The 27,363-nt window shown below is 55.5% G+C and overlaps 1 protein-coding gene across 5 annotated transcripts; it reads right to left on the bottom strand.

Annotated features, from left to right (window-relative positions):
- Positions 1 to 27,277, bottom strand: KLC4 (kinesin light chain 4). 5 transcript variants are annotated; one of them, XM_068403433.1, is made up of 17 exons: positions 27,085 to 27,277; positions 25,168 to 25,327; positions 15,564 to 15,830; positions 15,137 to 15,367; positions 14,700 to 14,778; positions 14,385 to 14,610; positions 13,980 to 14,067; positions 13,486 to 13,587; positions 12,989 to 13,162; positions 12,732 to 12,831; positions 12,121 to 12,173; positions 9,230 to 9,297; positions 9,039 to 9,147; positions 8,099 to 8,248; positions 1,255 to 1,379; positions 1,087 to 1,144; positions 1 to 592 (listed from the first exon to the last, which is right to left on the bottom strand). In XM_068403433.1, exons 3-17 carry the CDS (start codon positions 15,810 to 15,812, stop codon positions 503 to 505), a joined length of 1,902 nt encoding a protein of 633 aa, XP_068259534.1. In that variant the 5' UTR covers positions 15,813 to 15,830; positions 25,168 to 25,327; positions 27,085 to 27,277; the 3' UTR covers positions 1 to 502. The 5 variants fall into 5 exon arrangements, with proteins under 5 accessions (XP_068259534.1, XP_068259542.1, XP_068259524.1 ...); XM_068403441.1 differs by lacking the exon at positions 25,168 to 25,327 and having other exon boundaries at positions 8,126 to 8,248; XM_068403423.1 differs by lacking the exon at positions 25,168 to 25,327 and having other exon boundaries at positions 27,085 to 27,276.
- Positions 27,278 to 27,363: the final 86 nt, after the last annotated feature.

Consider the following 27,363-nt stretch of genomic DNA (forward strand, 5'->3'; position numbering starts at 1 on the left):
TTGCTTCGAGGGTCGGTTTTTATTTAATAAAATAAAGTACAGCGATCACCCCACCGGGGGCGGGTCAGTGCGCGGCCGCCCCCCGCCCCTGCTCCCCCCTCCCCCCGGCGGGGGACGGGGAGGGCGTCCCGGGGCACTCCCGCCGGTGCCGCCGCCGGCCCCCGAGCACCCAAGGCTGCCCCGCTCCCACCGGACCGGCCTTTCTACCTGGCTTAGTGTGTGCGAGTGGTGCCGAGCGTGCTGCCACCAAAGCTGCCGGCCCTGGGTGTACAGCGGAGGGGCGTGTGTGCGGGTCCCAAACTAGCTAAGGGCCTCCAGGTGCCTGTGGGCCCGCCCCCCCCGGGACCCCAGGCTGGATGGGCAGACAAGGGGCAGGAGAGCCGGTGATGGGGGAACACAGAGCAGCTGAGGTGGGGAGGGTGCCGGGTACTGCCCCGTGCAGCGCGAAGCCGTGGTGCGCTGGGAGCAGAGGGGGCAGAGGCCGGGGGCACCTGCAGGCGCGTCAGTTGGAGGAAAGCAGGGAGCTGTGGGAGGACAGGTCCATGCTGCTGGCGCTGAGGCCTCTGCTCTCTGCGCGGAGGCCTTGGGTGCCCTGGAAAATACATCGCTGGTAAGGACCACCTACAAACCACACCCTGCCCCAAAGCTGCCAGCCCACCTCCTGCACCCCCGGTCTTGCAAGCCAGGGCTCCCCCAGTGTTGTTATTAGCCACGTGTAGGTGCCACCTCTGCCCTGTGCTTTGCTGAGCTCAGCACACAGGGAGATGGTTACTTGGGGACAACACCTTCAATTTTGGAGCCATGATCTCAGAAGAGGGGTTGCGCAGCTGTCCAGGGGATGCAGTGGGGGCACCAGCCCAGGACCCCCTTGGGAAGGCAGAGTAGCTCCAGCTCCACACAGCAGCGGAGTACATCTACATGGATTAACGCCTCCGGGGGGGTCTCAGGCACCAGCCCACACATGGCCTGCTGTGTCCCTCACCACCTGTGTCACTGGCCCCGGCCCCCATAGCCAGCTGTGGCCACACAGCACCCACCCCAGTGCCCATTCCTGCACCAGCCCCACAGCGCCTGCCTGGTGCTTACCTCAAACGAAGCATCGCTAGACTTGTGCAGGTAATTTAATGATGCGGCTCGTTTCATGCTACGAGAAAGCAAAGGAGAGCAGATGTGATCTTCTTGTGCCTACCCCCAAGGTAGCAGGGCCTCCACCCACACTGCACCCAGCCTGGCCCTCACAGCCCTGGTCCCTACCTGCTGTTCCTGGGCTCCAGGGGACCATTGCCCTGCAGTTTCTTGACCAACATCTCACTGCTCCTCCGTATCACATCCCGGATTTTCCCCAGGGAGCTGCTGCGCTGGAGAGTGCCACTGCCATCCTGGACACAGAGACACAAGCCAGGGCGACGGCTGAGTGGCACCAATCAGGCTCTGGCACACTGCAGATGAGTGGCCAGGACAGTGTTTGGCTCCAAACACCCTCTTGCCTGCTTGCACTGAGGATTTAGCCCTGGCCCAGAGCAGGCTTACTATTCACGACTCGACTCCCCCTCACCCTGGTTCTCCATGGGACATGATGACCATGGAGTCAGGGACCCCGACCATGGCCTGACTCATCCAGACCAATCCTTCTGCCCGGTGTAAGCTCAACACCCAGACAGGCTGCTGACCTGCACCAGGCCACCAGCACAAATGGCACTGGGCATCCCCACAGCCCTGCTCAAACATGGCATAGCTCCATCACCTGCAACAGCTCAGGCAGCAGCTACCAAGGAGGTGCCAGTGACCAGGGAAGCGTCAGGACCTGATGGGAGCCCCAGGCTTGGGGGTACTTTTGTCAGGCCAGGACATGCTGCTGGGACATTCATTTCAAGGACTCCCTCCTCATTTACTGCTGGCTGGAGACTATCCTTCCCCTCCCCTTACCCTTCCTCACCATGCCATTGCTATTCCTCCTCTCCATCCAGCACTCATCCTGATGCACATCTTGGTCCCACACACGGGGCCCTGCAGGCTCACTCATGTCAGGCAAGACCAGTCCACATGCACACACAGACTTGTCCCACCTCTAACGCCCCCAAGATGATTAGCTTGGAGCCTGCTGAGCAATTCAGGCAGCTCCATGTGGGATGCGTTCATTTGGCTGCATCAACACTGTGTTGCCAAGCAGACATCACTCTCAGCCCCCCAACCTTAGCTGCACCCAGCCCTGCTAGCTGCCCCAGGGTGGCACTTTGCAGGGGTTTCTTTACAGCTGCCTGCTTTTTCCAAAGACCAAAACCAGCCCTAAATCTGGTTCCCCAGCCCGTTACCTCCCACATGTCCCCAGAAGTCCCCAGTACTCAGAAAGGCACTCTCAGCCCTTGACAGGCTCTAACCCATCTCCTGTATTTAGCTCCACAATCATGCAAGGCACAGGCTGCCAGCATGACACCACCTCATGCCACTGTGCCATCATGGCACCAAACTCTTCCCCCGTGGCCAGGCATGCTCATTACACAAGGTTGTGGCACCACTGCCGATGTGGAGTTACTTTTGCTCTGATGGCCTGACAACAGCAGTCCTCCCTGCTCCTGATCCCAATGGCCCCTGGCACATCAGGGCAGAAGCAACGGAGATAAGGTGATTGCAAAAGTCCTTTGCTCCTCACAAGCATGTGAGCTTTGTACCACTGCAAATGAACAAAATGTCCTGTGGCCCAGGCTGGCAGCAGCAATTGCCCCAGGACTGTCCATGCAGCTCTGCAGGGTCTCTACCTTAGGCCAGTCACCCCCTTGTGCTGACCCCTACGGGTTGTAGCCCTGGGGAAGGCTTTTCCAACACTTCCCTGCTCTGGTTACCAAAAGCTGATCCAGCCCTAGACCTCTCTCCAACAGCTGAACAGAACTTTTCCTACCAGCAAACCTTTCTCCTGGTATTCATCTCATCTCTTCTTGGATAAGCCAAGTGCATTGAACCTCTTCACTGTCTCATCACGATGGAGGATTTCCAAAATGGGAGCCATGTGCTGTTGCTGCAAGGGACCCACTCACCAGGAATGCAGAGAGCACCAAAAGTCTTAGCAAGGCAAACAATTCAACTCCTGCAGCAGACATCCCAGGCAGCTTTTGGAGGAGCTAGCCATCAGTATGCAGCACTAGCAAAGACAGGGGTGAGGGTGGTGGTGGGGGGTGTTTCGCCTCCCCACCAGACTTGCACTGGGTCCCACCCTCCCTGCAGGGTACTGCCATGCCAGGCACTGTTCCTTTTGCCAGGGCACACAAGCCAGGGGTGGAGAAGGGAACACAGCTGGGGCAGGGGAGCGGGACTAGGGCACAAGGGCAGCAGGATCAGGGTAGGAAGTATGCTCTGGGGTCAGGCTGGAGGATGGAGCCACATTTCCCCAGCTGCAGAGATGCAGGCTGACTGCAGATCAACACCAGAACCAAATACTGCTGCAAGCTGGGTTAAAAATAGCCTCCCTTCTCTCCCCACTCCCTTTTCTGCAGGGTTATTTTTAACCCAGAACATTTATGGGGCTTGGTTTACCACAGAACCCCCACCCCATTGCACCCACCAGTATGAGAGCACTCAAAGAAAAAAGAAGCAGCTCCACCACCGAGCCGCTCTCCACTGCACGCTCCCACCCCGCCTGCCGCATGGAGGCGGAGGACTTGGGCAGGATTTGGGACTGTGGGACACAATGGGATATTTCTCTGGGCTAATGGAAACACCTGTTGGGGAAGGCTCAAGCTCAGAACCCCAGGGCAGCCCTGCCATACATGGCTACAGAGCTGAGGTTAGTAGCAACCCCAGTTTGGAGGTTAGGGAGAGGCACAGTGGAGTTGGGTCCTTCGTCTCCAATGCTCAGCCTAGGAGCGGTGCACTGGGGGCAGCACGTACCCGTGCACACACACAGACACCAAGCACCCCCACACCTGCTCCAGCAGCATTTGCACCCACCACCCCAGGGCTGATAGATGCTGGCCTACAGAGCATGGAAAAAAGCACAGGGCAGCGGTTCGGGTCTGTCTACCTTTAATCAGAGGTACAGTTGTTACAGCACCAGGTCCAGGACTTGGCAAAGCACAGGGGCAGGTGGCACTGAGGCCTGAAAGCACCCTGCACTGGGGACTCACCACTCTCCAGGAGCACGGAGAAGCACTGGGAGAGAGAGGCAGGGAAGGTGCAGCCATAGAGCACTCAGCCCTGGGCTCCACACTCCATGGTCCTGAGGCCAAGCCTCCTTTCAGCAAGCACAAGCTCCCAGGGGAGCAGCATGCATGTGCCCCAAGGCCTCTGCACCACAAGAAAGCCAGGCCCAGACAGACACAAGCACATTTAGTATCACAACCTGCCAGATGACTAACATGAGAAAAAAATATCTAGCTAAATAAATAAGGGGGGGTCCTGCGCTGGCCTCTGGGCTCTGTCCTGCTGGCTGCAGCCTCCCCAGGTTTCTTCCCAGGTTAGGAGGGCCAGGGAGGTTCACTTCCTATAGGAGGTGGGATGAGGGTGTGCACCCAAGGGCGTGAGGGTCAAGGCAGTGGTGGTCTGGCCCTGGGAAACATCCCCTTTCCCAGCAGTGACCCACAGCACCAGACCCTGTGCAGGCCTGGAGTCCTGTTAGAGGCACTGAGCCACCCCCACACACACCCAGGGTCAGCACTGTCTCCCTAGCAGTGACAAGGACAGCCAGACAAGTCACAGCCCCAGGGACCACGTCTGGCAAGCCAGGTCCTGTGTTCAAGAATTGCCCTCCTCCATTAGCAACCTGGCCCCTTCTCCTCCTGTGGAAACCTCCCCTTCAGCCATCCCATCTGCCCCACATGCTCAGAGGACCCCAAGCCCCAGCTCTTCCTTTCCTCGCATCCTTCTTTACACCTTCTTTTTTCTTCCAACCAGCCCATTCCCCATCTCAGCCACTTCTAATGGCCTGGCCCCTTGCAGAAAAGTTCTGCTTTCATCCTACCTCTGCCTCCAAGGAGCAGCAAACAGCTTCACCCCCGCCTCTCCCTCTCCCAGCAGCCACACCTGGGGACCCTGGAGCAATGAGGAGCTGATTCATCAGGTCAGGTGGTTGCAACCAAACATGGTTGTTCTGGCAGGTCCCTGTTCCATGCATGGCCCTTGGCTGTCACTCCCTCACCTCATTTTGGATGTACAGTAGCTATAAGCCACCCTACATTCCTGTGCCCCTGCAGGGAGACCCACATGCTACCCCTGGGTTGCAGAGCCCAGCAGGGAGGAGGACAGCAAGACAGGGACTGCCCTGTGCTGCAGGGAGAGCCCAGCTTACCAGTGGCCAGCGCAGGTTCGCTACAGGGCACTAACATCAGCCAAGCCTACAGGGAAGAAAGCAACTGGGCCCACAACAGCCCTGCCAAGACCAGGCCTCTCTGTCCCAATACAGCCCCCCCATCTTCATGCCTCCCTCCTGGCTTCTGCAGGGATGGAGGGAACAAGCTAGGAGGGTTGAGGATGTCTAATGACAGTGGAGTCAGCATGCCTGGAGCGAAGACAATCCCCGGCAGGCCTGGTCCCCAGGGATGTGCAAGGGCAGGCTGGGGGCAGGGGCACGCGAGGGGATGGTGGCCAATTGCCCTGGCCTGGGGGAGCGGGCAGCTCCTCGCAGATTCTTCCCGCTTTTGCTGGCCACGGGACTGGAGCTGGGCCATGGGGCCAGGGCACTCCTCTGCAGGCGTCGCGGTGCCCTCACGCACCAGGAGGGCTGGGGGACTGGCGTGGAGCTCTTGCCGAGGAAGGAGGGATGGTGTGGAGGAAAAGTCGGAAGATAGAACACAAACATCCAGGTGATTGCGGTGGAGGGGGAAGAGGGAGTCTCGGGAGGCATTTAAGCCTAGTGCACAGAGAGGAGAGAGACACAATTTACAAGGCCGTGAGGTTGTAGGTCACCCAGGGAGCAGGTGGGGCAGGGCCCAGGCTGCATGCAGAGATAATGGGCCACGTCTGGGCAGGGAGGGAGCCTTGTGAGGCTGAAACAGTTGGCTCACATCTTTGCCAGCATGCTCTAGCAGGCCAGCAGGAACAGTGAGCTCAGGGAGGAGCCACCTGGGCCTCCTGCTCTGAGGGGTCCCTGCTCCGGGGCCTCGTGTAGCCACGGGGTGCCTGCCAAGGCCTCAGTGCCACTGTGCTGGTGCCAGCCCTGCTCGCACGGCCCCTGAGCAGCTGGTCCAGGCCCTGGGGTGCTTCCAGAGCTGCCCTTGGCAGCAGGGCACAGGGGTTGCTGGCACCCTGGGGGCTCCCATGGCCCTGCCTGCAGCAGCTGACAGCTAAGGGGTGGCAGCAGAGACTGCCCTGAGGCAGCACGTCCAAGGTCTCCAGACCAGCATGGGGAACAACTGGCTGTGACAGACAGGAGCAGCAGGAGCTGCCTCAGCCTTCTTTCTGGGGGAGCTGGAGCCCAGTGCAGGGCTGCTGGCTGGGGAGAGGAGGCTGGCAACATGTGCAGCAGGCTGGAAAAGGCACTGAGCATCATGTGGCAGCAGCCGCGTCCCCCGTGGTGCTGGGCTAGCCCTCAAACCCTCTAGCTACAGCTGGCTGGGCCAGGAAAGCCCTGCCAAGCCCTATGGGGAAGGGTCATATGAGCAGGGACTATCCCCCTTGGCTGGGTCAGGCTGGGGGAGAGGGTAGCATCACCTGCTTGCCTTGGGATGATCAGCTCAGACACCACCAGGAAGGTCTCCCAGACCATCACCAGTGCAAGGCGCTCACCCAACACCAACCACAGCCAGGAGGAACCGCAGAGAGACACCAGCCAGGACAGGGACCAGGTAATCCAAACCTGCAGCACTCCCTCTGTGCTTGTCTAGCTCCTCTACTAATGGGGAGTGCAAGGGCCCGGGGCTGATGCCCTACCAGGGCTAGGACCCTCTTCACTTCTGATACCAATAGCTGGGACAGAGGACAGCCCTGCATCTGGCAGAGCTGCTGGGTCCCCTCCAAGCTCTGCTCCCCAGGTCCCTTCCAGCCACCTCCTGGGTACAATCCACAATCAAGAGAGCCAGCAGGCTTGAGGCTTGGGTGTTGAGGGCTGTCATGGCAACAGGGAAGAAGGAGGCGGAAGGGAGGGAGCGCATGCAGGTGGGGATGGAGCTGAGCCAGGAAGGGTTAGTGACAGCAGATGCGAGGGAGAAGCGAAGGACTTCGTGTGCCCAGTGTGTTGCCTGTGCCAGGCCACAACCACCCCTGGGTACCCAGCTACATTGCGCTCTCAACTAGAGTTTGCAGGAGGAATAGTAAGTGTTAACAGCTCTAGCAGCCCTCGAGCCAAGCACCCACCACCACCATACTCACTTGCCACCTCTCCTCCATCCTCCTCCTTGCAGGAGACAAAAGGCACCTGTCCCAGGCCTGGACCGCTACCTTCCTCCAAACTCAGCACTAGTGACCAAAGCGCCCCTGTCTCAGAGCAAGCCTAGACAGGCTCAGGTCGCCCTGTCTGTACCTCAGCTAACAGCAGCCTTCTGCCACCACCAGTGAGCCCAGCCTGGCATCCTGCAAAGACCTGCCTTTTACCACCTCTGCTTGGCCAGAGCCCACAGATGGCATGAGACCAGGAGGGGGGGACAGCAAAGACGCTGGCTGCAGACTATTCCTGTGCCCTGCAGTCACTCTGTCACAGACACACCAGGCACATACATACACACACCCCTCTCCCCAGGCTCAGCATCACCTGTGGCGCAGTGCAGGACAGCCACGTTGCTCACAGAGGCTGTGTGGGCCTGAGATGGGGCCGATGCTCTCAGCCAGGGCCTCAAGAGGGGAGCAGCAGGGAGAGATGTTAATAAGGTTGCAAGGCTAAGATTAAGGGCAGACCAGGACCAGCTCATGCTGTGCATTGCCAGGGCCTGGCAGCCCCCTGGAAGCAGGAGCCCTCAGCTGGGGATATCTGGCCTGTACACCAGAAGCCAGGCCCAGACACACACCTATGCGGGCTGACTGGCTCATGCCAAGAAAGAGGGGAAGGAATTGTGCAGGGAACGAATGGAGGCAGACAAGGATGCCACGACAGGCCACGCGGGGACAGCCCTGAGCCAGGCTGTCCCTTTCCTCTGGCAGCCGGCTGAGGCCATTCTTGATGGTGTCTTGTACTTACCCCGCTCCATTCCACGCCCATACTCACTTCCTCGCTACCGTCTGTGGCATTCTCATACTTGACGCTGCTCCCCAGGCTCCGACGTCTCTCTGTGCCATCGCCCTCCTTCAGGATCTCCACCACCTTCGTCTGGTTGATCGGGTCAATGCCCTGCATGTAGAAAGGGATAAGGAAGCACCATGTTTTGCCCTTCTGCATTCTTTCCCTCTAGCGATCCACTGTGCCATCACTGTGCTTGGTCCTGTCCCCTCTCTTGGCCATTGCCCCATTACAGCCAAAACTCTCCAGCACAAGAAACATGAAGCCACATGCCATCCTGTACTTAGCAGTTCCTGTTTGGGTTCTTGGTGAGCTCCCCACCAAGCCGTAAACCAACCTGGGAGACAAGGGCTTGCTACCCCAAAGCTGACAGCTTTTTTTCTTCACATTTTGGTGTGTGAAGGTTCCTGCTGTCCTCCAGTCTTTGTCCTAGCTGCTTACAGCTCCTGCTTTATTATTTGAGGACTGAGAGGAGTTTAGGGTGAGAGGTACTCTAAGAAATCCCTAGTGCATTCCCTAGCAAAAAATTAGTGGGAAGAAAACAACCCAGTGAGTGCAGATGATCTCAGTAGCTGACAAAGCTCAGTAACCTGCCCTAACCCAGCTGCAGTGTTCCTGCACTCAGAGCCCCACCTTCTTCCCCACATGTACACACACTGACATCTGCTCCATCCCTGCATATGTGCACATGCACAACCGCACACATGTGCGTGTACCCCTGCACAAATGCAACCCCAGTCTCTGAGGTGCTCTGGTGTCCTGAGAATGTAAGCCAAGGATATCAAAGGCTGCAAGGCCCAGGAGAATCTCTCACCATACCCCAAGCCAAATGCTGTGCCATGACCTGCCACACCAAGCCCCACAACACCCCCTCCACCAGGGAAGGTCCACCTGAGGTTACCTGCCGCCGAGAGCGAACTGCACACTCCTCCAAGGTCTCAGCTGCCTCTAGCTTGCCCTGGCGTCGGTACAGCGCACCCAGGTTCCTCAGCGTGGTGTTCACAGTTGGGCTGTAGTAATAGATGGAAGGTGAGCTGGAGCCCTGGGGCCGCCCCCTCCAGAGCCCACAGCTGCCCAGGAACCACCTCTTACCTGCTAACCTTACAGGCCTTGTACCAGCCGCCATACTCAGCGTAGGGAGCACTGTCTCTGTGCTTGCTCTACAGGGTGAGGGAGAGATGAGAGCTGTTAGTCCCATGCGTACTGCCATTCTCTGGCCTGTGCTCTCCCACTGGGTGCCAGGGTCGGGCCCCAGGGTGCACCCCCACACCAGCCCAGCCTTTAGAAACACAATGTGCAAACGCAGCGATGAAGCCCAGCAGGTTCCTGGAGGGAAAGCTGAAAGCCCATTTGCTGCAACAGATCTGGGCCACAAGTAGAAGTGATGCCCCCACCCAAGCAAGGAGCATAATCCCATCTCCTTGTACCTTCCATGGTACCAATGGCCGCAGGGACAACACAGCCCATCCTCATGGTGCTCTGAAGGACATGACACCCCACCCACCCCCAGCATGCAAAAGGGAGACAAAAACACCCCAACCAACAAAAACCCCATAGGCATGCCAGGCAGCACGGGCACTAAAACCCTCAGCTGTGGCTAGCGCAAAGGTATCAGCCAGACACATCCAAGCCTTCTGCCTGCAAGGTCAGGCCTGCCCCACAGCAGCTCAGCCCAGCTCGCTGTCTCCTCTCCACACCCAGCCTTTGCATCCCAAAGCTGGCTGGCTGGCCCTACCACAGCCAGGAGCAAAGAGACTGCTGGCCAGAGCAATAGGAGTGGGGACAGAGCTTGACACTCAAGGACAAAGATCTAGGGCCAGGACAACCCACTCCGCAGAGCACTAGCTGCTAGCCAGCATTGCCCTGGGTCAGTAGGGACCATGGCACCTGCAGGCAGGAATCACCACTGCTGCAGGAGCAGGGCTGCCCGTCCACACTCTGTGCACCCTGGTGCATGACGAGCACTTGGGGTGTGCTATGCCCCTGGTGCTGCACCCACATGACACACGGGCTGGGCAGGAAGTACCCATCTCAGCCCCGACCCCAGCAGGGCTTCTCTCACCAAGCAGGTGCAGGGGGCCACTGCTCCACAGCAGGAGTTGCCCTCTGGCAAGGGCTCTAGCCCAGAAGAAACCATCCTCACAGGGACAATTTTTCTTAACCAGTCCCACAGCACTTCTCAGATCTTTACCCCACATGCTAGGGCCTCCCTGAGCCATAGGCACACGTGGGTTTCCTTGTGCCAGAGCCTGCACAGCCTGGGCAGGCCCCAGGGACAGGGTAGCTCAGGACTCAAAACACCTCCGAAGCTTGCATAGAGGCAGCCCTAAGAGGGTGGCTGAACTCGAGGGGAAAGGTGTCAAATCCCCTGGAGCAGAAAGAACCTCTCGGGCCAGGGCTGCCAGCTGTGCCCAAAGCCCTGCTGCTGGCACAAGCTGGCCTACCCGTGCTGCCACCAAGAGCAGAGGGAAAGAGGGGTGAGGGGAAAAAAAGAAGTGAAGCTCTGCAAGAAGGGTTTGATGCTTTTTAATAGGAGATGTGGAAACACAGCACAAAGCAGAGCACAGCAGCCCCAGCACCTGGGCCAGCAGTACAAGCAGGTCTGTGGTTACTGCCATCTGGCCAGGAAGGCTGTGCCAACCATGCTGTGCCACAGGGCATGGACACAGCTACCCTGGGGACAGGAGCCCCAGGGGCAGGGAAAGAGGCTCAGCCCTCGCCTCAGGCTGTAAAATGAATCTCACTCCAACTGTAGGTCCCTGTGCCTGTTCTCTTGCTCAGTACCAAAGCTTGTGTTACCTGGAGCATAGCTCCACACTACAACTATCTACTTTCGACCTCTTAATTCTCCAAAGATACCACCAGAAGTGTCTCAGTCCCACAGGGGGCAAGGGGAGCCTGGTCTCTACTCCAACTTTGATTTCTCCTGCATAGGATGGTGCTGCAGCAAGTCTAATTTCTTTGCAGTGGAGCCTTCATAGGGCAGCAAGTGGAGCTGTGGAAGGCAGAGCTGAGCGCTGTCCTGCACTGGGTACCACACAGAGTGGTTCAATGAGAAGACACAGCATGCTGGTGAGAGGCAGCTGCCCTGTTCTTAGAACTTACAGGATGGGACTGACAAGTCGCTAAGCCAAGCCTGCCAGCCTGCTGTCTGAGCCCATGTAGGGATAGGGCCTGCTCTGAGGGCAAAGGAAAAGGAGAGAGACAGTGTCTGCTCCCACTGCAGCTAGAGGACTAGACCAGAGCCCTTCATTCTGCTGCTTCACCCACCTGCCAAAAAGTAGGTGAGGTCTTAGGCTTGGAAAAGCAGAGACAGGACTCTGCTGCATTTATCAGCTGAGCACAGAGCAGGGCCTGGGCAACAGGACCAACAGGTTCTTTGCCTCTCAGCCTAGTCAAAGGCAAGCACAACCCATGTCTATCCTCTTTCAGAGGCCAGCTAGGACACAGAACAGCTAGGGCCTGCTCTGTGCAGAGATCTTTTCAGGAGGTTTGGCTCCATTTCCTAAGCAAGGTGATGGCAGCAGTTTCTTCTTGACCTCCTTTTTTCCCCAGGCAGCCTTAGGGCTGACTTCAGAAGTAGGTTGTACTCTGGGTACTAGCAGCTTTTTGGAACAAAGCACCAAGGCCCTGCAGCACAACCCTCTGCCATCCGCCATCTTCCATCATCCGTGTGCCCTAGAGGGATCACTAAAGCAAAGAGAGAGAGCATGCAGCCATGGCTGAGAGGCTGAACAACCCCCTGCCCCAGTAAAAACATCAAGATCTCTGATGGGCCTTCCCTCCCTGCTGCCCCAATGAGCAGCCATGTTCTCTCCCCACTCTCCAGACCCCTCCTAGCTTTCATCAGTGGCTGCGGCAGCTCTTCAGACTGCAGGAAGGAGGGTCTGGCTGTGATAAGAGAGGATCAAACCCCCTGGATCTCCTTCCCCTCCCAGGGCTCTTGCTGGTACCAACAGGCAGTACCACCAGCTCAGACTCACCTTGCTCATCTCCTCTCTCTCCTCCGCATGCATCCAGATTGGCTTGTGTTCATCTGTGTGGGGAAGAATGCAAGACAGCTCCACTAACCACCTCACCCCTCTTGCTCTGCCACTTCTACCGGGGCTCTGCCTCCTGCACAGCCCAGCACTCTGTCCCTAGAGACAGCAGCTCATCAGAGGGAAGTGACAAGGCTTCCAGATCCCCCTCGTCCCTGGCCCAGAGTGCCAAGAAAGGCAACTGACATTGCAAAGGCAGGACAGGGGAAGGAAGGAACAAGTCCTCCCACATGGGGGAATACCCATACCAGGTGTACAGTAGAAACTTCAGTCTATGCCTGGGAACGATTGTGCCACTTGCTATTTTGTTGCTTTTAGCCACAACTATTCCCAACCCAGTAAAGACCGACAGCCAGAGACCCCTTCTAAGAGAAGAGATGGAGCAGTGTAACACACTAGAATGGCAGTGTCTCAAGGGCTGCCCAAAGCAGGGGCCCTGCAAGGCATCCCATCCCTCTGCCAGGGGGATACCAGAACCAGCCCAGCCTAGGCTGAGAGCTGGGAGACGAAACTGCTCACCCCTCCCCAGACCCAACAGCTTCTGCTGTACAAACCGTCCACAGAGCCAAACTCCTTCACGTGAGCACGGGTAAGGATCTCCTTATACAGCACCTCTGCATCTTTGTATTTGCCTTGCTTCAGGTAACAGGAGGCCTGCAACCAAGAAAATAGCTCCAGCCCCACTGGAAAACACAGATTAACTCTGCCCCCCTCTTGCAGCTCTCTCTCTGCTTCTTCAAGCACCAGGCAATGCTTATCTTTCCCATGGCACCACTCCCCATCCCCACGTGGCCCTCCCCCAGGGTCTCACCAGGTTGTTCTTGGTCTTAGCCACATTGGGGTCATCAGGACCCAGACAGCTCTCGTAGATCTCCAGGGCCCGGCAGTAATAGTACTCCACCTCGTCATACTTGCCCTGGTTCTGGCACAGCAGGGCTAGATTGTTCAGCTGCTTGGCCACATCAGGATGGTCTTTGCCTAAGACCTGGGTAAACACAACCCGAGAACCCACAAAAAGTCAACACTTAGACTGCAGTGGACTCCTGGAGTTAGTAGACACTGTAATCCCTCCAGGACATGCCTATATTAGACAGAAGCCAAGGACTAGGGAGGTAAAGAGGAGAAATCCCAGCTTCCACCTCCTGGCAGGCCTCTCCAAGGCTGCAAACACTGGAGAGACAGGAAAGGTGGTGGCAGAAGCAGCAGCTGAAGAGACTAGGTAGGTCCCGGATCTCCCAGGTGCAGTGAGGTAACAGGGGAAAACCCTCAGGGAGAGCTAGAAGGAAGGAGAGCGTGGGAGATCAGTACCTTCTCACGGATCTCCAAGGCTCGCTTACACAGTGGCTCTGCTTCTTTGTACTTCCCTCTCTTGCCATAGAGAACAGCCAGATTGTTCAAAGTTGCTGCCACCTGCAGAGACACAGACTTCTCCATGAAACAAAGCAGAATCCAGTGGGACCAGACAAGGGGTACAAGTAGCAGTAACAGTGACTGTCCCATTTCCTTCAGGCCTGCAGTACAGCTGCTTCTGAAGAGAAGGAGGTCCAGAGGCAGTAGGCTACCCTGCCTACATTGCAGGATCCAGGAGAAGCCAGCTCCTGACAGGCCATACTGAACAAGACAGCAGGAAATATTGAAGCAGTAAAACAGAGCCCCACTCCATGTGAACAGCACCCCTCACATCACAGAGCACACTGCTGTCCTTGGCAGTCCAGCTGCAGACACACCACAAGGGCGCCATTCTAGCCACAGTGGCATCCACAGGTCAAGGGAAGTGACTGAAAGGGGAGGGAGATACTCACCGCTGGGTGGTCTTTGCCCAGAGTCTTCTCACGGATGGAGAGCGCATCATTCAAGAGGTGTGCTGCCTCTTTGTATTTATTCTGATCCCTGCAGTACAATGCCAACCAGTTATTTGGGATTTGGACACCACAGCTCATGGCATGCAGAACTGTGAACAGCAGTCCTCCTTCCACACAGATCCAGCCCCCACAGCCCTTTCATTTCTCCATTCCTCCCTACCTTAGCCAGTCCCTAGTTATATCAGGGAGTTTGGCAGTCCAAATACCTCATCCGTGCCAAAACCTTTTTGAAAGGCAAACCTGTGGAAGCTTGAGGAGCTCCCTGTCACCAGAATGTGCTGCCCTGGTAAATGGGAGAGGCAGAAAGCTCTCCTGGCCCAGTCCTGCCCTCCTCACCATGCTCACCTGTACACTAGTGCCAGGATGTTGAGCATGGTGGCCACGTCAGGGTGATCGTGGCCTGATGTCTTCTCCAGGTCCTCCAGTGCCTGCTTGCAGAGCGGCACAGCCACCTCATAGCGTCCCTGTGAGGCGTACTGGATGACAAGGTTGTGGAGGGTGCGTAAGCGTGCGGGAATCTCATAGCCTCCCTGCTGGGCAGCTGCCACTGCACTGCTGTGCTGGTGGGGCACTGCAGGAACAGAGGAATAAACAGGGGCACAGTTGGCACAGCAGGCTTGAACAGAGACAGCCAGCAACCATGCATGAGCAAACACTTACTTCCAGGACCATGCTCCTCCTCCTCATTCGGGAACAGATCATCCAGAGAGTCCTTGGTGGAATCGCCCTCCTTCTCCTCCTGAGAGGATTGGAATCACGATACTGTTGGTTCTCAGAGAGGACAGCAGCAGCCTTGGCTGAGTCAGCTGCCAACCTCTCCTCCCTGCTGCACCCCACCAACACCCTCAACTTCCCCTGTTGTCTCTGTCACTATCTTCCCCCCATGCAACAAAACTAATAAAGCCAGATTTCCCCAGTGCATCCTGGCATGCTACTCCACGTTCTTCCAGAGACTCTGCGCCATGCAGGCTCCCTTTAGTTACAGGCATTGCTGTGCCCGGTAGCTGGGAAGGGGCAAAATCCAGGGCAACGCTATCACACCTAGGCAATGCTGCTGGTCCAACATCCCCACCCCCAAAGGTGGCTGCTTGACATACCGAAGGTGAGACATCCTCATCATACTTCTTCAGCTGGTTCATGAACTCAAGGTGTTTCTTCTCCTCCTCCAGCTGAGCCACGGTTTGTTCACTGCGCTGCAGCTTCTGCTGGGTGTTGGCAAGCTCATCGCGCAGCCACTGGTTCTCCTGGCACAGTCTCCGCACCTGAGCACGCAGCTTCTGCTTCTCTGACTCCACAGCATTCAGATGGTTGGACAATGCCATCATCACCTTGTCAAAAGTCCCAGTCAGTAACTATCACAATCTTATATCTCCCTCAAATGCATGCTTAGGGCCCACCCTCGGGGTCTTGCTGGCCTTCTACACTCAGACCCTTGCTGCCCCTGCAGTTTATGGGAAATGGCCACATGCCTGCCTTCCCCTGTCCATCCTGGGTAACACCTAGGGCAGCACCCTCCACTCTCACCTGAGCTTCTCCGAGACCCAGTTCAATCATCTCCACTGACTTGCGGAGCAGGTTGGATTTCTCATGCACAAGATTCGCTTCTTCATCTTTCTTCAGGCACTTGATGGTCTCCAGCAAGCTGTGCAGGATGGAGTTGTGTTCATTCTTGAGTGCCTCCAGACCTTGCATCACCAGCTTGGTGTTGGAAATTATCTCCTCTTGGCTCAGCTTGTCCAGTTTCTCCTCCCTTGGGTACACCATGGTGGACATAGTCCTGCTTCTGCAGCCCTACACAGAGAGACAAAACCCAACCACCTCAGTGCTGTTCCAGAGAGCCACAACCAGACATAAGTGTCACAGCCTCCTTCAAGCAGCCAGAGTCAGTGTTCAACTGGTTGCCCACACTAAGCCCTTTCCCTTCATCTTCCCCTCTCCCTTTGGCAGCAGGCAGATGTCAGTGCACGTCTCCACTTTTGTGGCATGGAGTGCTGGCAACCAGTGCAGGTGGCACATGTGGACAGCAGACAAAAAGGCTAGAATCAGTGCTGACCTCCAACACGCCCACACTCCCAGCAGAGAAGAAAGCTGATTTAGCTTCCATTTAAGAGCAGAGATTTGTAGTTGGCAGCTGGGGTTGCAATGCATACACCTCCTGCCTACAGACCACTGGTGCAAGGAGGCTGTCAGAGCTCAACACCTCTTCCAACTGCAGAAGAAAGGGAATAGAAAGTGGAGGGATGCCAGCTCAAAGCTTTCTGCTTCCTCAATGGAAAAATCTCTTCTAAGAACACCTCTCAGACAGGGAGGCATCAATGGCCTTACTGGGCCAAACAAAAAATTCCCTGACCAGAAGAGTACACCCTGACAATCCCACCCCCAGCACAGAATGGACATTGTGGCAACAAGGGACGTAACACTGCCAGCATGAACTGAATCAGCCTGTGAACTGAATCAGCCTGTGTGGGAAAGCTTACATACACCAACTGCTACAGTTACACCAGTGTAACCCTTGTGTGGGTGTAAGCTTGAAACACTAACAGCTTTTCCAGTTTCATTTGCCCTGCTGCCAGCCGGAGGACTCCTCAGGATGGCAGAAGGACTCCGTACTCCTTTCCTGTCCCATTCCCCTCACATATACAACAGGAAGGTACCAAGCTACTGCCTTTGCACAGGGACAACTGCTACAACCCACAATGTTAGTGTGGCTGCAAGACCCCTGCATAGAAAATCCAGGAGCTAGGGAAACACAGCAGGCCAGAGCCATAAGCGTCAGGCAAGATCCCTTATAGCAGGTTGAAGGTACCCTGGCTGCTCCAGGACTCACTCATCTAACCCTCCATTTCTCAGCCTGCCCCCCAGCTGTCCCTCCTGCTGGGGGAGCCTTTTCATATTACTCAGCAACTAGGATGCAGGAAAGCCACCACCCACCTCGCTATGGGTCACTCCAAGGCCAGCCTCCCGCAGGGCTGAAGGCAGCCAGCTGCTATGCCCTGTGCAGGCAGCACCCACCCAGCAGCACCTCCTTGCCACCCGGAGTTGGCGGGAGGCACCGCAACCCAAGCACCCAGGGCACTGCTGGCAGGACGCTGGCCAACTGCCCAGGTTCCACAGGAGGAGGTAGGGGAAGAGCTGCCAACAGGCAGATTTGTCTTTGTACTCCTGCAGGACCCACCTCTGCACGGTTTGAGCTCTTTGTTCAGCAGCAGCCTTGTGCCTGGTTTACTGAGCGAGCAGAAACGCTGCCCCAGGTACAGGAACAGAGAGAGCAGAGCTCCTCTTCTTGGCAAGGCTTCTCTCCTCTCCACCTGTGTGCTCTGCCCAGGGGGCCTCAAGGTGATCCCCCAGCTTGGCTACCCCTATTCCTGCCTGGGAGCAGGCTCTGAGCAATAGAGGGGTCCAGTCTCTTCCTCACTGCAGCACTAAAAGTGAAGATGGCAAACAGTGCTGGGGCATTTGCTATATGTACACACATCTCATTATACCCACCCATTTTCTCCTCTTCAGCCTCACTCTTCCAGAAGTTCTTTGAGTTACTTTATAGGCCTGAGCTCTCCTCTCAGCTCCTCTTTGGTTTCTGTTCCAGTGATCCATTTCTCACGAATTGCAGCAAACTTTCAACGCACAGCATAGACCTTACTAAACCTCAGCAGGGCAGAAACACTTTGTGTCTCTTGAAGACTAGGTTCCTGTTCATACCTTTGAGCAAGAGCCGAGTCCTCCCCCATCTACCCCAGAGTCACAATGCTGACTTCACATCCACTTCATAATCCAGCATCAGCACCAACCCTGAGCCATACTTCACTGTATCCTTCACTTTTGGGTGTCTGCCATGCTCCACACACAGCTACCCTGTGCATTGTGCGTTTTACACCAAAAGGTCTCATCTGGACTGTGACATTTCCCAGTTTGCTTTAGAGAAGACCATATGATAAGAATGGCATGAAAAACCTCAGTAAGATAAGACAGAGGGCATCGACTACTGCTTCGAAGAAAAGAATAGGTCTGTTGAGAGCTGGCTGCCACTTACATCCTGTCTTCCAAACTCATTCTCCAGGAACTGGCAGCTAAGCATTCTGGTCCATAATTCCCCTGGTTATTCTTTTTCCCACCTTTATAACACATCTAGGGGAGTGATCAAGTGCTAAAGCAACAAGGAAAGCCCTGCCTAAGGCAGACTTCTGTGGGTGAGCACAATGCAGGAAGAGATGTGCAATGATTCCCAGCTCTAGAGGAAGAGGCTGGCAACCCAAAGGATGCTATCGCTGCCACATCTGGCAAAGCACTCTTGTCCTGCTCTGAAATGGGTCCAGCCTCCCAGGAAGGCTCAACAGCACTTACCTACTTCCACAGAAGCCAAGGTAACAACTGCTGAAGAGTGAAACAGCCCTGTCACTGGTTTCAGCTCATAAGGAAACACAGCCCCAGACTCAGAAAGAGGGAAATCAGGAAGTGGGAGTCCTCTGGAGCACAGGCAATGCTTGGGACACAAGGAGACCCCCAGAAGCAGCCTCATACCCAGCATACAACAAAACTAGAGCTCTGCCCTAAGGCTCACACAGCTGTGCAGCACGAGTGCCTCTTCATCTGTCCCTCTGTGTACTGGGTCAGCTGTGAAATGCTGAGAGCTTTCATGGAAGCATTACTTATGTCCATGCAGAGATCTTGCTGCCATCTTTAAAAAGTACAAACACATTTACAAACGCATTGGGAAGAGGAACATGTTACAAATAATGATAAAAAGCCACCAGAGCTTGCAACTTGATAGATAACAGTCAGACAAGACCCAGATCCACAGAAAATCAGCCTCATTAATTCCACTGTGCACAGAACTACTCCTCAACCGAGAAATTGCTGAGCTCTACTCCAGCAACATCCTGTTTTTCTTCAGCCCTTCCAGCACTTTGAGCACTTCACAGTCCCCACAATCAACTTGTTTTTCAGAACTGTAAAGATTTCAGACTGCCTCAAAAGGGAAAATGACCAAAACTTCCTGACCCACAGCACATCAGACTCATCCTACCCTGCAACTACATCATTAGATCCTCAAGACATACCAACACAGGCTCCTCTTCTCTCACTGGCTGTGCCAACACCTCTACACAACCCTGGTCTTTCTCCCCTAGGATGACATCCTAGAAGCACAGCTCTGCTAAGTACCAGTGCTCAAGGGTGGATAGAGGATTGTCTAGGCTGGACACACGGAGCAAAACCTGAGAACAGCAGGCTGCTCACTTCTAGGTACCAAGAAGAACACAAAGAGAAGACTGCAGAGAAGTCACTTAAATACTGCTACCTTTTGCACAGGAAAGAAAACCAACAAACACTAGTGGGAGATGGCTTATTATCCCTCCAAAGTGACAATTCTTCCCTATAGAGCCCTACTTTTAGCTCTCCCCAGTGCTGGCAGGTCCACACTCAGTGCCCAGCCCTCCATAGAGGAAACACGCTCTATAGCAACCGACACCAAGGTCAGGCAGGCTGAGGCTGCTGTATAAGCACTCTTCCTGCTCCCACACATTCAGTAAAGGGCACTGAGTGTCCTTTATGCAGGCAGAAAACGCACTCAGAGGTTCCTGCAGAGAGGAGGGGAGACACCATCGTTCGCCTTTGGCAGGGGGAGGTTCGGACTGGAATAGGAAGACAGAATGCTCTTCCAATGAGTTCCTCAGGAGCTGGAAGTGCCCAGCTCCTACTTTATCCTGCTGCATTCCTCACGGCTCTGCAGGTGTTATGGCCCAGGTGTTCATGAGCACATTTCTGCTCTAGTTGGCATGTCCTCCCTATTTACAGGGAGCTCCTAGAATAGCCTGGCTTTCTGGCAACACCCATCTCATCTCCCCTCCCCTGCTCCAATTTGGAGGAGTGCTGCAGGAAGACAGGGAAGGAACATTCGTGCACTGAGCTTTGTGGCAGTTGCAGCAATCAGCTGGGAACTCACCAGCTAGCACATCCTGCCAGGCAGAAACCTTCCTCCTGTATTCGAGTGCATAACCAGGAAATCACTGAGCACCAGCAATTTCAGCAGCCCACTTTTCTGCCTCTGAAAACTGCTCCCACATGCAAGAGCTGGAAGCTTCACTGCTCATATCTTAAGCCCACAACAACTGCCACAACGCAAACAAGGATGCCAGACTAAATGGGTCCAAGTGAATCTTAAAGCTTAGATTATGATGCCTAATGCTAGAAAACTACAAAGGGCAAAAAGAAAAAAGCACCAGGGAAATCAGGAGTCAACCACAACAGGATAGAGACTTCAGGTCTGCACATGCCTCAACAAATTCAGTTCACTTCACTGTCTCCCCACATGTCCCTGGACCAAGTATGCGTGAGACACAGGGTACCGTCACAACTTGCACAAGCAATACTGTCCAGACAATAATTGCAGCTTCCTTCAAACTGCAGGTGACCTGCCAGCACCTGCTGTATAGAAGTGGGCACAGGTTTTTAGCAGCAAACTCTTCTGTAGGAGAAGGTGATCTAAGGGTATGGTAGTTGCAGAAAAACAACTGGGTCCTGGAAAAAAGCTTCCTGTGGAAAAGAATAAGTCTGACCCATAGCAAGAATGAGTGGCTACATTTGGGAGACAGATAACAAGATAGATTTAGAAATGGAAACACAGGGCTTAAAGTCTTTTTTCACAATAATTATCTCAGTCTCATGCTGTAAGACATGCTTTCACTACCTGGAGAGACAGCAAGGTTAGGTACTTGGGGAGCAAAACAACTTGATAAAAGCAGGGAAGGCTTTTTTTCCCCTTTGGACCTCTGCCAGCTCATTACTGTTAAACAACAGAATAAAGGGTCTCTGGAAAGACTGGTTGACCTTCAACGAAGCTAGAGGTGACATCACCAATACACAGCTGAGTCTCCACTCCCAAGGGATACTGCAACAAAACCTAAACCTAATACCTTGGACACTGAAAAATAAAATAAATGCAGTAAAAAGCAGAGTGCCAAGGTTGCAACCATTGCAGAGGCTTGTCACAAGCACAAGTTTACTCCTTATTTTGATATCATAGCATCAGAAAGCAAACCGAGACTGCAGGAGACTACAGGCAGCTGTGCAGAGCCTCCAAGGCTTCCACTGCACAGCCAGGACATATTGACACTGCCAGGAAACTTGCACACTGCCACACCACTGCCAGAAGAGCCACTGTGCTCATGAGCACCACCCCAGGCCACCTGCAGAGCCACGGAAAAGGGATGAACTGGTGCTGCTGAGCTGCACATCTGACAGCATTTCCTGAGCTGCTCCAATATGGGTAAAACAAGAAATACAATCAGCTCTGTATGGTGCTCAAGAACTTCACAGCTAAGAGCAGCTGCACACACACATGTTAAGGCTTTAGAAACAAAGGCAAGAGAAGGATGTTTTGCAAAAGAAGGGACAGATGGATGTGCAGTCAGCTTCAGAGTAACGTCAAGAGCTGCAACACAAATAAGAGCCAGAAATTAGAATGTAAATGCTGGGCTCCTAAAAGTAAGAACTGGTGGAATAATTGCAGTATATGGCTCCATCTTGGGATACGTGCCTGCTGAGATTCACGTGAGGCACAGAGCAGGAATGGTGCTCTGTGACGCATGTTACCACTGCCAGAAGTGCCTGGTACATCTCACGCTCACTTAGAGCCCCTAAGAACACACAAAGAGGAGATCAGTCAGCAGTCAGCACCCTGGGAGTTCACATCCAGCATATCTCTGAACTGCAATCCCAAAGCCAAAAGATGTCACTCAAACTCTGACATGCATGAGGTCCTCCGTCACCATTTGTCTCTGGCTCACGAGTTTCTCCACCCTACTGCCAAAAAAGGGAGCACCCAGAGTCCCATCTTCCACCTGAAGTTCTTTCCCAACCCCAGCCTCCAGCCTGGACCTTTCTTGCACTAGAGAGTTAAACCAACACACAGAAGACTTCAAGTACCACAGAGAGACTGTTGTGTTGCAAGTTCCTCCCTAATAGAGTCTGGCTGTTGTATTACTTGGAAGGGATGCCTAGAGGTCTCTTAGAGGTCTCTGGTCCATCCCCTCACTCAAAGCAGGTATCTGATCAGGTAACTGTGTCTAGTCAAAGGTTGAGTGTCTCCCAAAGTGGAGATCTCACAAGCTCTTCAGACCCCTGTTCCATGGCTTAACCATCCTCATGTGGGAGGAAAAAGAAAAAAGAAAAAAAAAAAGAAAAAAAACCCCTCATCTGAATTTCTTAGATAAACTCCTTATTACATTTGCTGAACGCCACTTCAGGACAAAGGGGCCAGACACCACAGCACTGGAAACTCACCCTAAGCCCAGAGGAAGGGAATGCAGCACATGCCTCTTTTCAGCAACATCCCACGAGGACAGGGTCCCTCTGTCCCATAGCAAGAGAGGCAATGCAATCCACCTGCAGCAGCAGAGCAAGGAGTGCATGCAAGGAGCTGTCTCACCCACGTTCTCCCATACCCAAAAACCAGGACTCTCCTTAGCATCCAGGCACCCCCTTGCATGGTTTTAAAGCCAATCTCCAAGGCCAGAAAGGCTTCACCCAAGCAGCTTCCCCAGGCTTTAGAGTCATGTGTAACTCAGTACAAGTTGACTATGCTGTTGGAAACAGCCCAGCCCTCCCTATCCCCTGGACAGGGATCAAGGCCAGGATTGCTTCTTTCAGCAGCAGCTGACGCATGCCAGCTCTAGTCGAGTGTGAAACTCCAAGGGTTTTTCTAGATACCAGAAGGCCTGTGTTGGGAAAGTCTGTGCTAACCATCAGGCTGCAAGAGCCCCAGGGGCTTTTAACTAGGACTAAGGAACTAGATTTGCAGCTCAAGTGGAAGGGCTCTCCTGCAAGGAGATACAAGGCTCCCTTCATGCTCTTTCCCTTCAAAACTAAACACTCCTCTCTGTCCCAGAAGCTTCAGCTCCCCATCACCTACAACCTCTAACAGAAAACACACTGTAGCACAACCTTCCTGAAACCCAGGGCAAGGTGGTGGTATGCTGGCTTTTCAGGGACTTGGCCACAGTGACTCAGGTTCACATCACTACAGGAGTGACCTGGGAGCTTCCCACTCCCCTCCCGCTTTCCAGCCCACAGCTGGAAATGGCAAGTCAAAAGCTACTAGATTTGTTCTGATTGACCAGAGCAAGCAATTCCCAGGTTACCAAAGCATGACCCAATTCCAATAAGCATACGTGCTCTGAGGAAGACAGAGGAGGTGGTCTGGTTGGCTTTGTATCAGATCACTCATTCCTCTCGAAACCAGAAAGGTCTTACTCCTTTCATTCATTAGTGATCAAAGAATACATACACTGGCAGCGACAAGGGTTAAAAAAACAGCAACCAACCAAAAAAAAAACCAAACAAACCCAAAACAGAACCAACATGTGCCACTAGCAGAAAGCCATTTTGCTCCTTATTGCAGTTCATGCTGTTTACAACCCCAGCTGGCCAGGGAAACATTCACTTTTCAGCAGGCCATTGGAACCAGAAAAGCAGTCTTCATCACCCCCACCAGCAAGCTTGTGCTAGCACCTCCAGATCAGCTGATAAGACCCTGTTTTTAAACTCTTGCTCATGTCTGCAGCAGCTCACCAAATCCATTCTACATCTGCTGTGCCTGGGACTACAGTGGAACACCAGGTTTTCCTGTTTCCAGGCTAGCAGAGACAAGAGCTAAGCAGCTGGAACGAAGCCAAGACAAGCATCTCTTCCTAGCTTCAGCATCTGATTGGGAGTCTCACTCTATAAAAGACAGAGTGAGAACCATTAGCTTGCCCTGACAGCATGAAGTAGTATTAAAGCAAGCAGAGTAATTCCCAGGAGACAGTGCCTCTGCAGGCATCTGTCTGATGTGAAGGCTATGCACTGGATGGATGTGCCTCAGGAGTACAGGAGATGGCCAGGACGCAGCTGGGACCAGCAAATGCCCTGGAGCTACTCTGCATACCCTGAAGGGCTCTGGAGGGCCCACGCTCCCTCCACGGTGTACCTGGGGCAGCTGCAAAGACCAGCTGACTGAAGGCTGCAAAACTGAGCTATTATTTCCAGAAACAAATAGGTCTTGTAAACTGAAACAAGGCAGCCAAATTCACAGAGACAAAGCTCTACCTGCATAATAAGCAAAGGATCTGTTTTACCTCTGGCTTCCCCGACCCGCTAGGGTTCTTTGAGGAGCTACGTGGCTCTTTCCTAGCAAATGAAGCCTTTATCCAGCAACTCTGCCAAGGTCAAAATCTTGCCACGTGTCCTTTGTGCTCCGAGAGCCATTTTGGTATTTGGAATTAATGCTGTTGTTCCTACCTGGACATTCCTCCAACAGAGCTGATGAGAGAACACGTGCTTCCTGCTCTTTCTGCCAATTACGGCAAAGCTCAGCCATGTTTATTTACCCTGTGTCTGAGCTGGCCAGATCTTTGACCTGATGTGTGCTGAACACCACCCTCCTTCCCCTCACGCAGAGGCGGGGGCGGGTGCTTTCCATGTCTCCAAGGTGGCACAGGAGACCAAGGGCACTAGAGAAGACCCTAGCATGGAGCAGCAAGAGAGTGCCAAATGCCAGCCATGCAAGACACAGGGAAGCCTGCAGTTGCTGGTGATGCGCCACTGCCTCCCACCATTGTGCAAATTTCTCCCGGCTGCCTGACCAGAGCATTCTGCTGCAACGCCATCCCCCAGCCCTTCTTCAGACACCTCCTCTCAGCCACATCCTCCCCCTCCCAGAAGCTTACCAGCAATTGCCCTCCCTGTCCCTCCCCACCTTTGGTAGGGTACACCTCCACTTCGGAACAGCTTAGTAAGCAGTTTATTAATGGGAGGAAGGCTGGAGGGGAAACAATGCTCTGAAAGTTTGAGAGCCATTGCTGTATGCTAGGAGCTGCCTCCATCATCGTTTCTCTGGCTTTGTCTGGCAGCAGAAGGCGTGCCTGCTGCGTATCCTTGGTACAAGCAAGCCGGAGAAGTCCCTTCATCCCTCCACAGAGAAATTCTGTGCCCACCTGGCTAACTGTAAGCTTCCCAAGGAGAAAAGTTTTCATCAGCTCTGCCCAAAATTGCACTTCAAAGCAGTCCTTTGTTAGAGGACGGCTGGGAACCCTGCCCGTCTCAGTCACCGGATGGGAATCCTCCCCCACCCCACACCGCAGAGGAGTTGTACCTGGCTGCCTGCAGCGGCTTGTCCAGTCTTGGCACTCCCGGAGGCCCCAGCACCGCAGAGAAGTGCAGGCCGTGGTGATGCAGGGCTCCCACCGCGTCTGCCGCGCTGCTGCCCTCCGGTTCTAGCAGAAGTGCAGGCACCAGCTCAGCAGCCAACCACACTGCAGCAGGGGGAGGGGAGGAGATGCAGCCAAGCTCCAGAAACAGGACAGCTGGACGCTCTCCTGGGAGCGTAGAAAGCACCACGCACGTCAAGCCCACGGTTCCCTCCTCGGGGACACATGAGAGCACCAAGGAGCAGAGCCCCCAAGCTGCCACCACACGCTGCCCAAGAGGCTCTACCCCACCATCAGGCTCCTGCTCGGACAGCCAAAGTCACCCCTGCCCTACACCCAGCTAGATCTGCTCCACACTATGCTTGATCTTGCAGCAAAAGGTTTTACATCCTGCTTGCTACCACCCTCCCCTGTGTCCTCACTGCTGACCCCACCCCAGCCCCTAAAGCCAAGCAGGCGGAGCTGCAGAGAACCCTCCAGCCCCGTGATAGCTACCGCTGTGCCTGCAGAAATGGCCAGATACAGGACAAGATCGCTGGGAGTCCTACTGCGTCAGCAGTACGCAGTGCGGAGCTGGACCAGGCACCGCCTGGAAGCGTTTGTTTGATCTCTAGATGCGTTACGCAGAGAGAGGACAAATGCCACAGCATCACATCATCCAACGTAGCCAGTGGACTGTTGCTACAGCCATCCCATCCACAGTAACACGCAACATTCACAGTGCTCTCTACAATGTTTTGTGAGCCTCTGGAGGCATGCTATCCCCAACTATCCACATCTGCCCAAGCCAGTGCTTCACTGGGATTCCTGTCTGTCCCCCAAGACGGGGAAAGGCTTCAAGTGTACCAGGAGGGAGACCAGCCATGTTGACATGCAGGCTCTCTCTTGCCTCATCTCACAACAAACACTTCTTCACCAAAGCATCTTACTGCTCTCCCTTCCCTTCCCCAGTTCTGGAGGGCAGCCCTGGCTGGCTATGGGGTACACATAGCTACAGCACGGTTGAAAAAAATTCACGCAAGTTACTTAGCAGGAGTGCAAACACGTATTATTTATCTTACGCTGAAAGCCATTCCTGGCAGTGAAGACACAGCCTAATTATAGAGCAGTGAATCCCGCAGCCTGTGTCTACAGCACCCTGGAAACAGCCACGACGGGACTTCAGGCTGCGCCACCGTTGCCATAAACACACGCCTCCCTCGGGGGCTCCCGGCCCCCACCAGCCGTCCCCGCGGGGCGGGCAGGAGCACAAGCAGCCGGCCCTGCCTGCACGGAGCCTGCGAGCACAGGGGCTGCCTGAGGTGGGTAGGAGCCGGCGGGCCCCCCGCCCCAGCCAGGCCCTGGGGCTGGAGGGGGCCGGGTCCTGCCAACCGCGGGGCACACCCCGCCGGCTCCAAAGTCCGCAGAACCAGCGGCCTTATCGCCGGCCCCACCGGCGGGCGGGAGCGCGCCCCGACAGGCGGTGTCACGGCGGCTCGATAGGCCAGGCCAGGCCGGGCCGGGCCGGGCGCTGCCCCGACCCCCCGCTCCCCCGGCGGATAGGGCACGCCGCGGTTCCCGGGACACATCGGGCCCGGGCCCGGGCCTGCGACACGGGCTCCCCCGCGGGGGGCCCGCTCCGCTCCCGCTGCTGGGGCGGGGGGGCGCCGCCCCCGCAGGTCGCCGCGCTCCGGCCGGCACCGCCTGGGCCCCGCGCCCCCCCGCCCCGCCATCTGCGTCCCCCGCGGCCGTGCGAAGGCTGCCCGGACCCGCGCCGCACCGAGCCGGGCGGGCGGCCACCCTCCCCACGGGCCCCGCGCGGCAGCGGGGAACGACAGAGCCCCAGTCGCCACAGCCCTACCCGGCACCCCCGCCCGTCCAACCTGCTCAGCGCTAGGTCTCGATGGCGGTTGCGGTCCTGGTGCGGCAGCAGCGATAGGGCGGGGCGGGGCGGGGCGGGGCGGGAACAGTGCCCAGCCCCCCCGCCCTCCCTCCTCAGCGGCACAGCTCCTTTAAATCGAACATGGCCGCCGCCTCGGCCCGCCCGCCAGGCGCGCGCCACCTCGCGACGGCCCCGCCGGCCTCCAGCGGGGCGGCCCCGCCCCGCCCCCACGCCCCCCTTCCGGTGCAGGCCCCGCCCCCCCAGCTTGGCGCAGGCGCGG

This window comes from Nyctibius grandis, chromosome 1, assembly GCF_013368605.1.
Source record: "Nyctibius grandis isolate bNycGra1 chromosome 1, bNycGra1.pri, whole genome shotgun sequence".
NCBI classification, from domain to species: domain Eukaryota; kingdom Metazoa; phylum Chordata; class Aves; order Nyctibiiformes; family Nyctibiidae; genus Nyctibius; species Nyctibius grandis.

What these genes read in the sequence shown, in the direction of transcription:
- KLC4 (XM_068403433.1), bottom strand. Translation starts at nt 15,812, where the DNA reads ATGTCCACCATGGTGTACCCAAGGGAGGAGAAACTGGACAAGCTGAGC. An exon ending in CAGTTCGCTCTCGGCGGCAG is followed by an intron (nt 8,249 to 9,038) that starts GTAACCTCAGGT and finishes TTCTACATGCAG; the next exon opens with GGCATTGACCCGATCAACCA. An exon ending in CTGGAGCCCAGGAACAGCAG is followed by an intron (nt 1,145 to 1,254) that starts GTAGGGACCAGG and finishes GCTTTCTCGTAG; the next exon opens with CATGAAACGAGCCGCATCAT.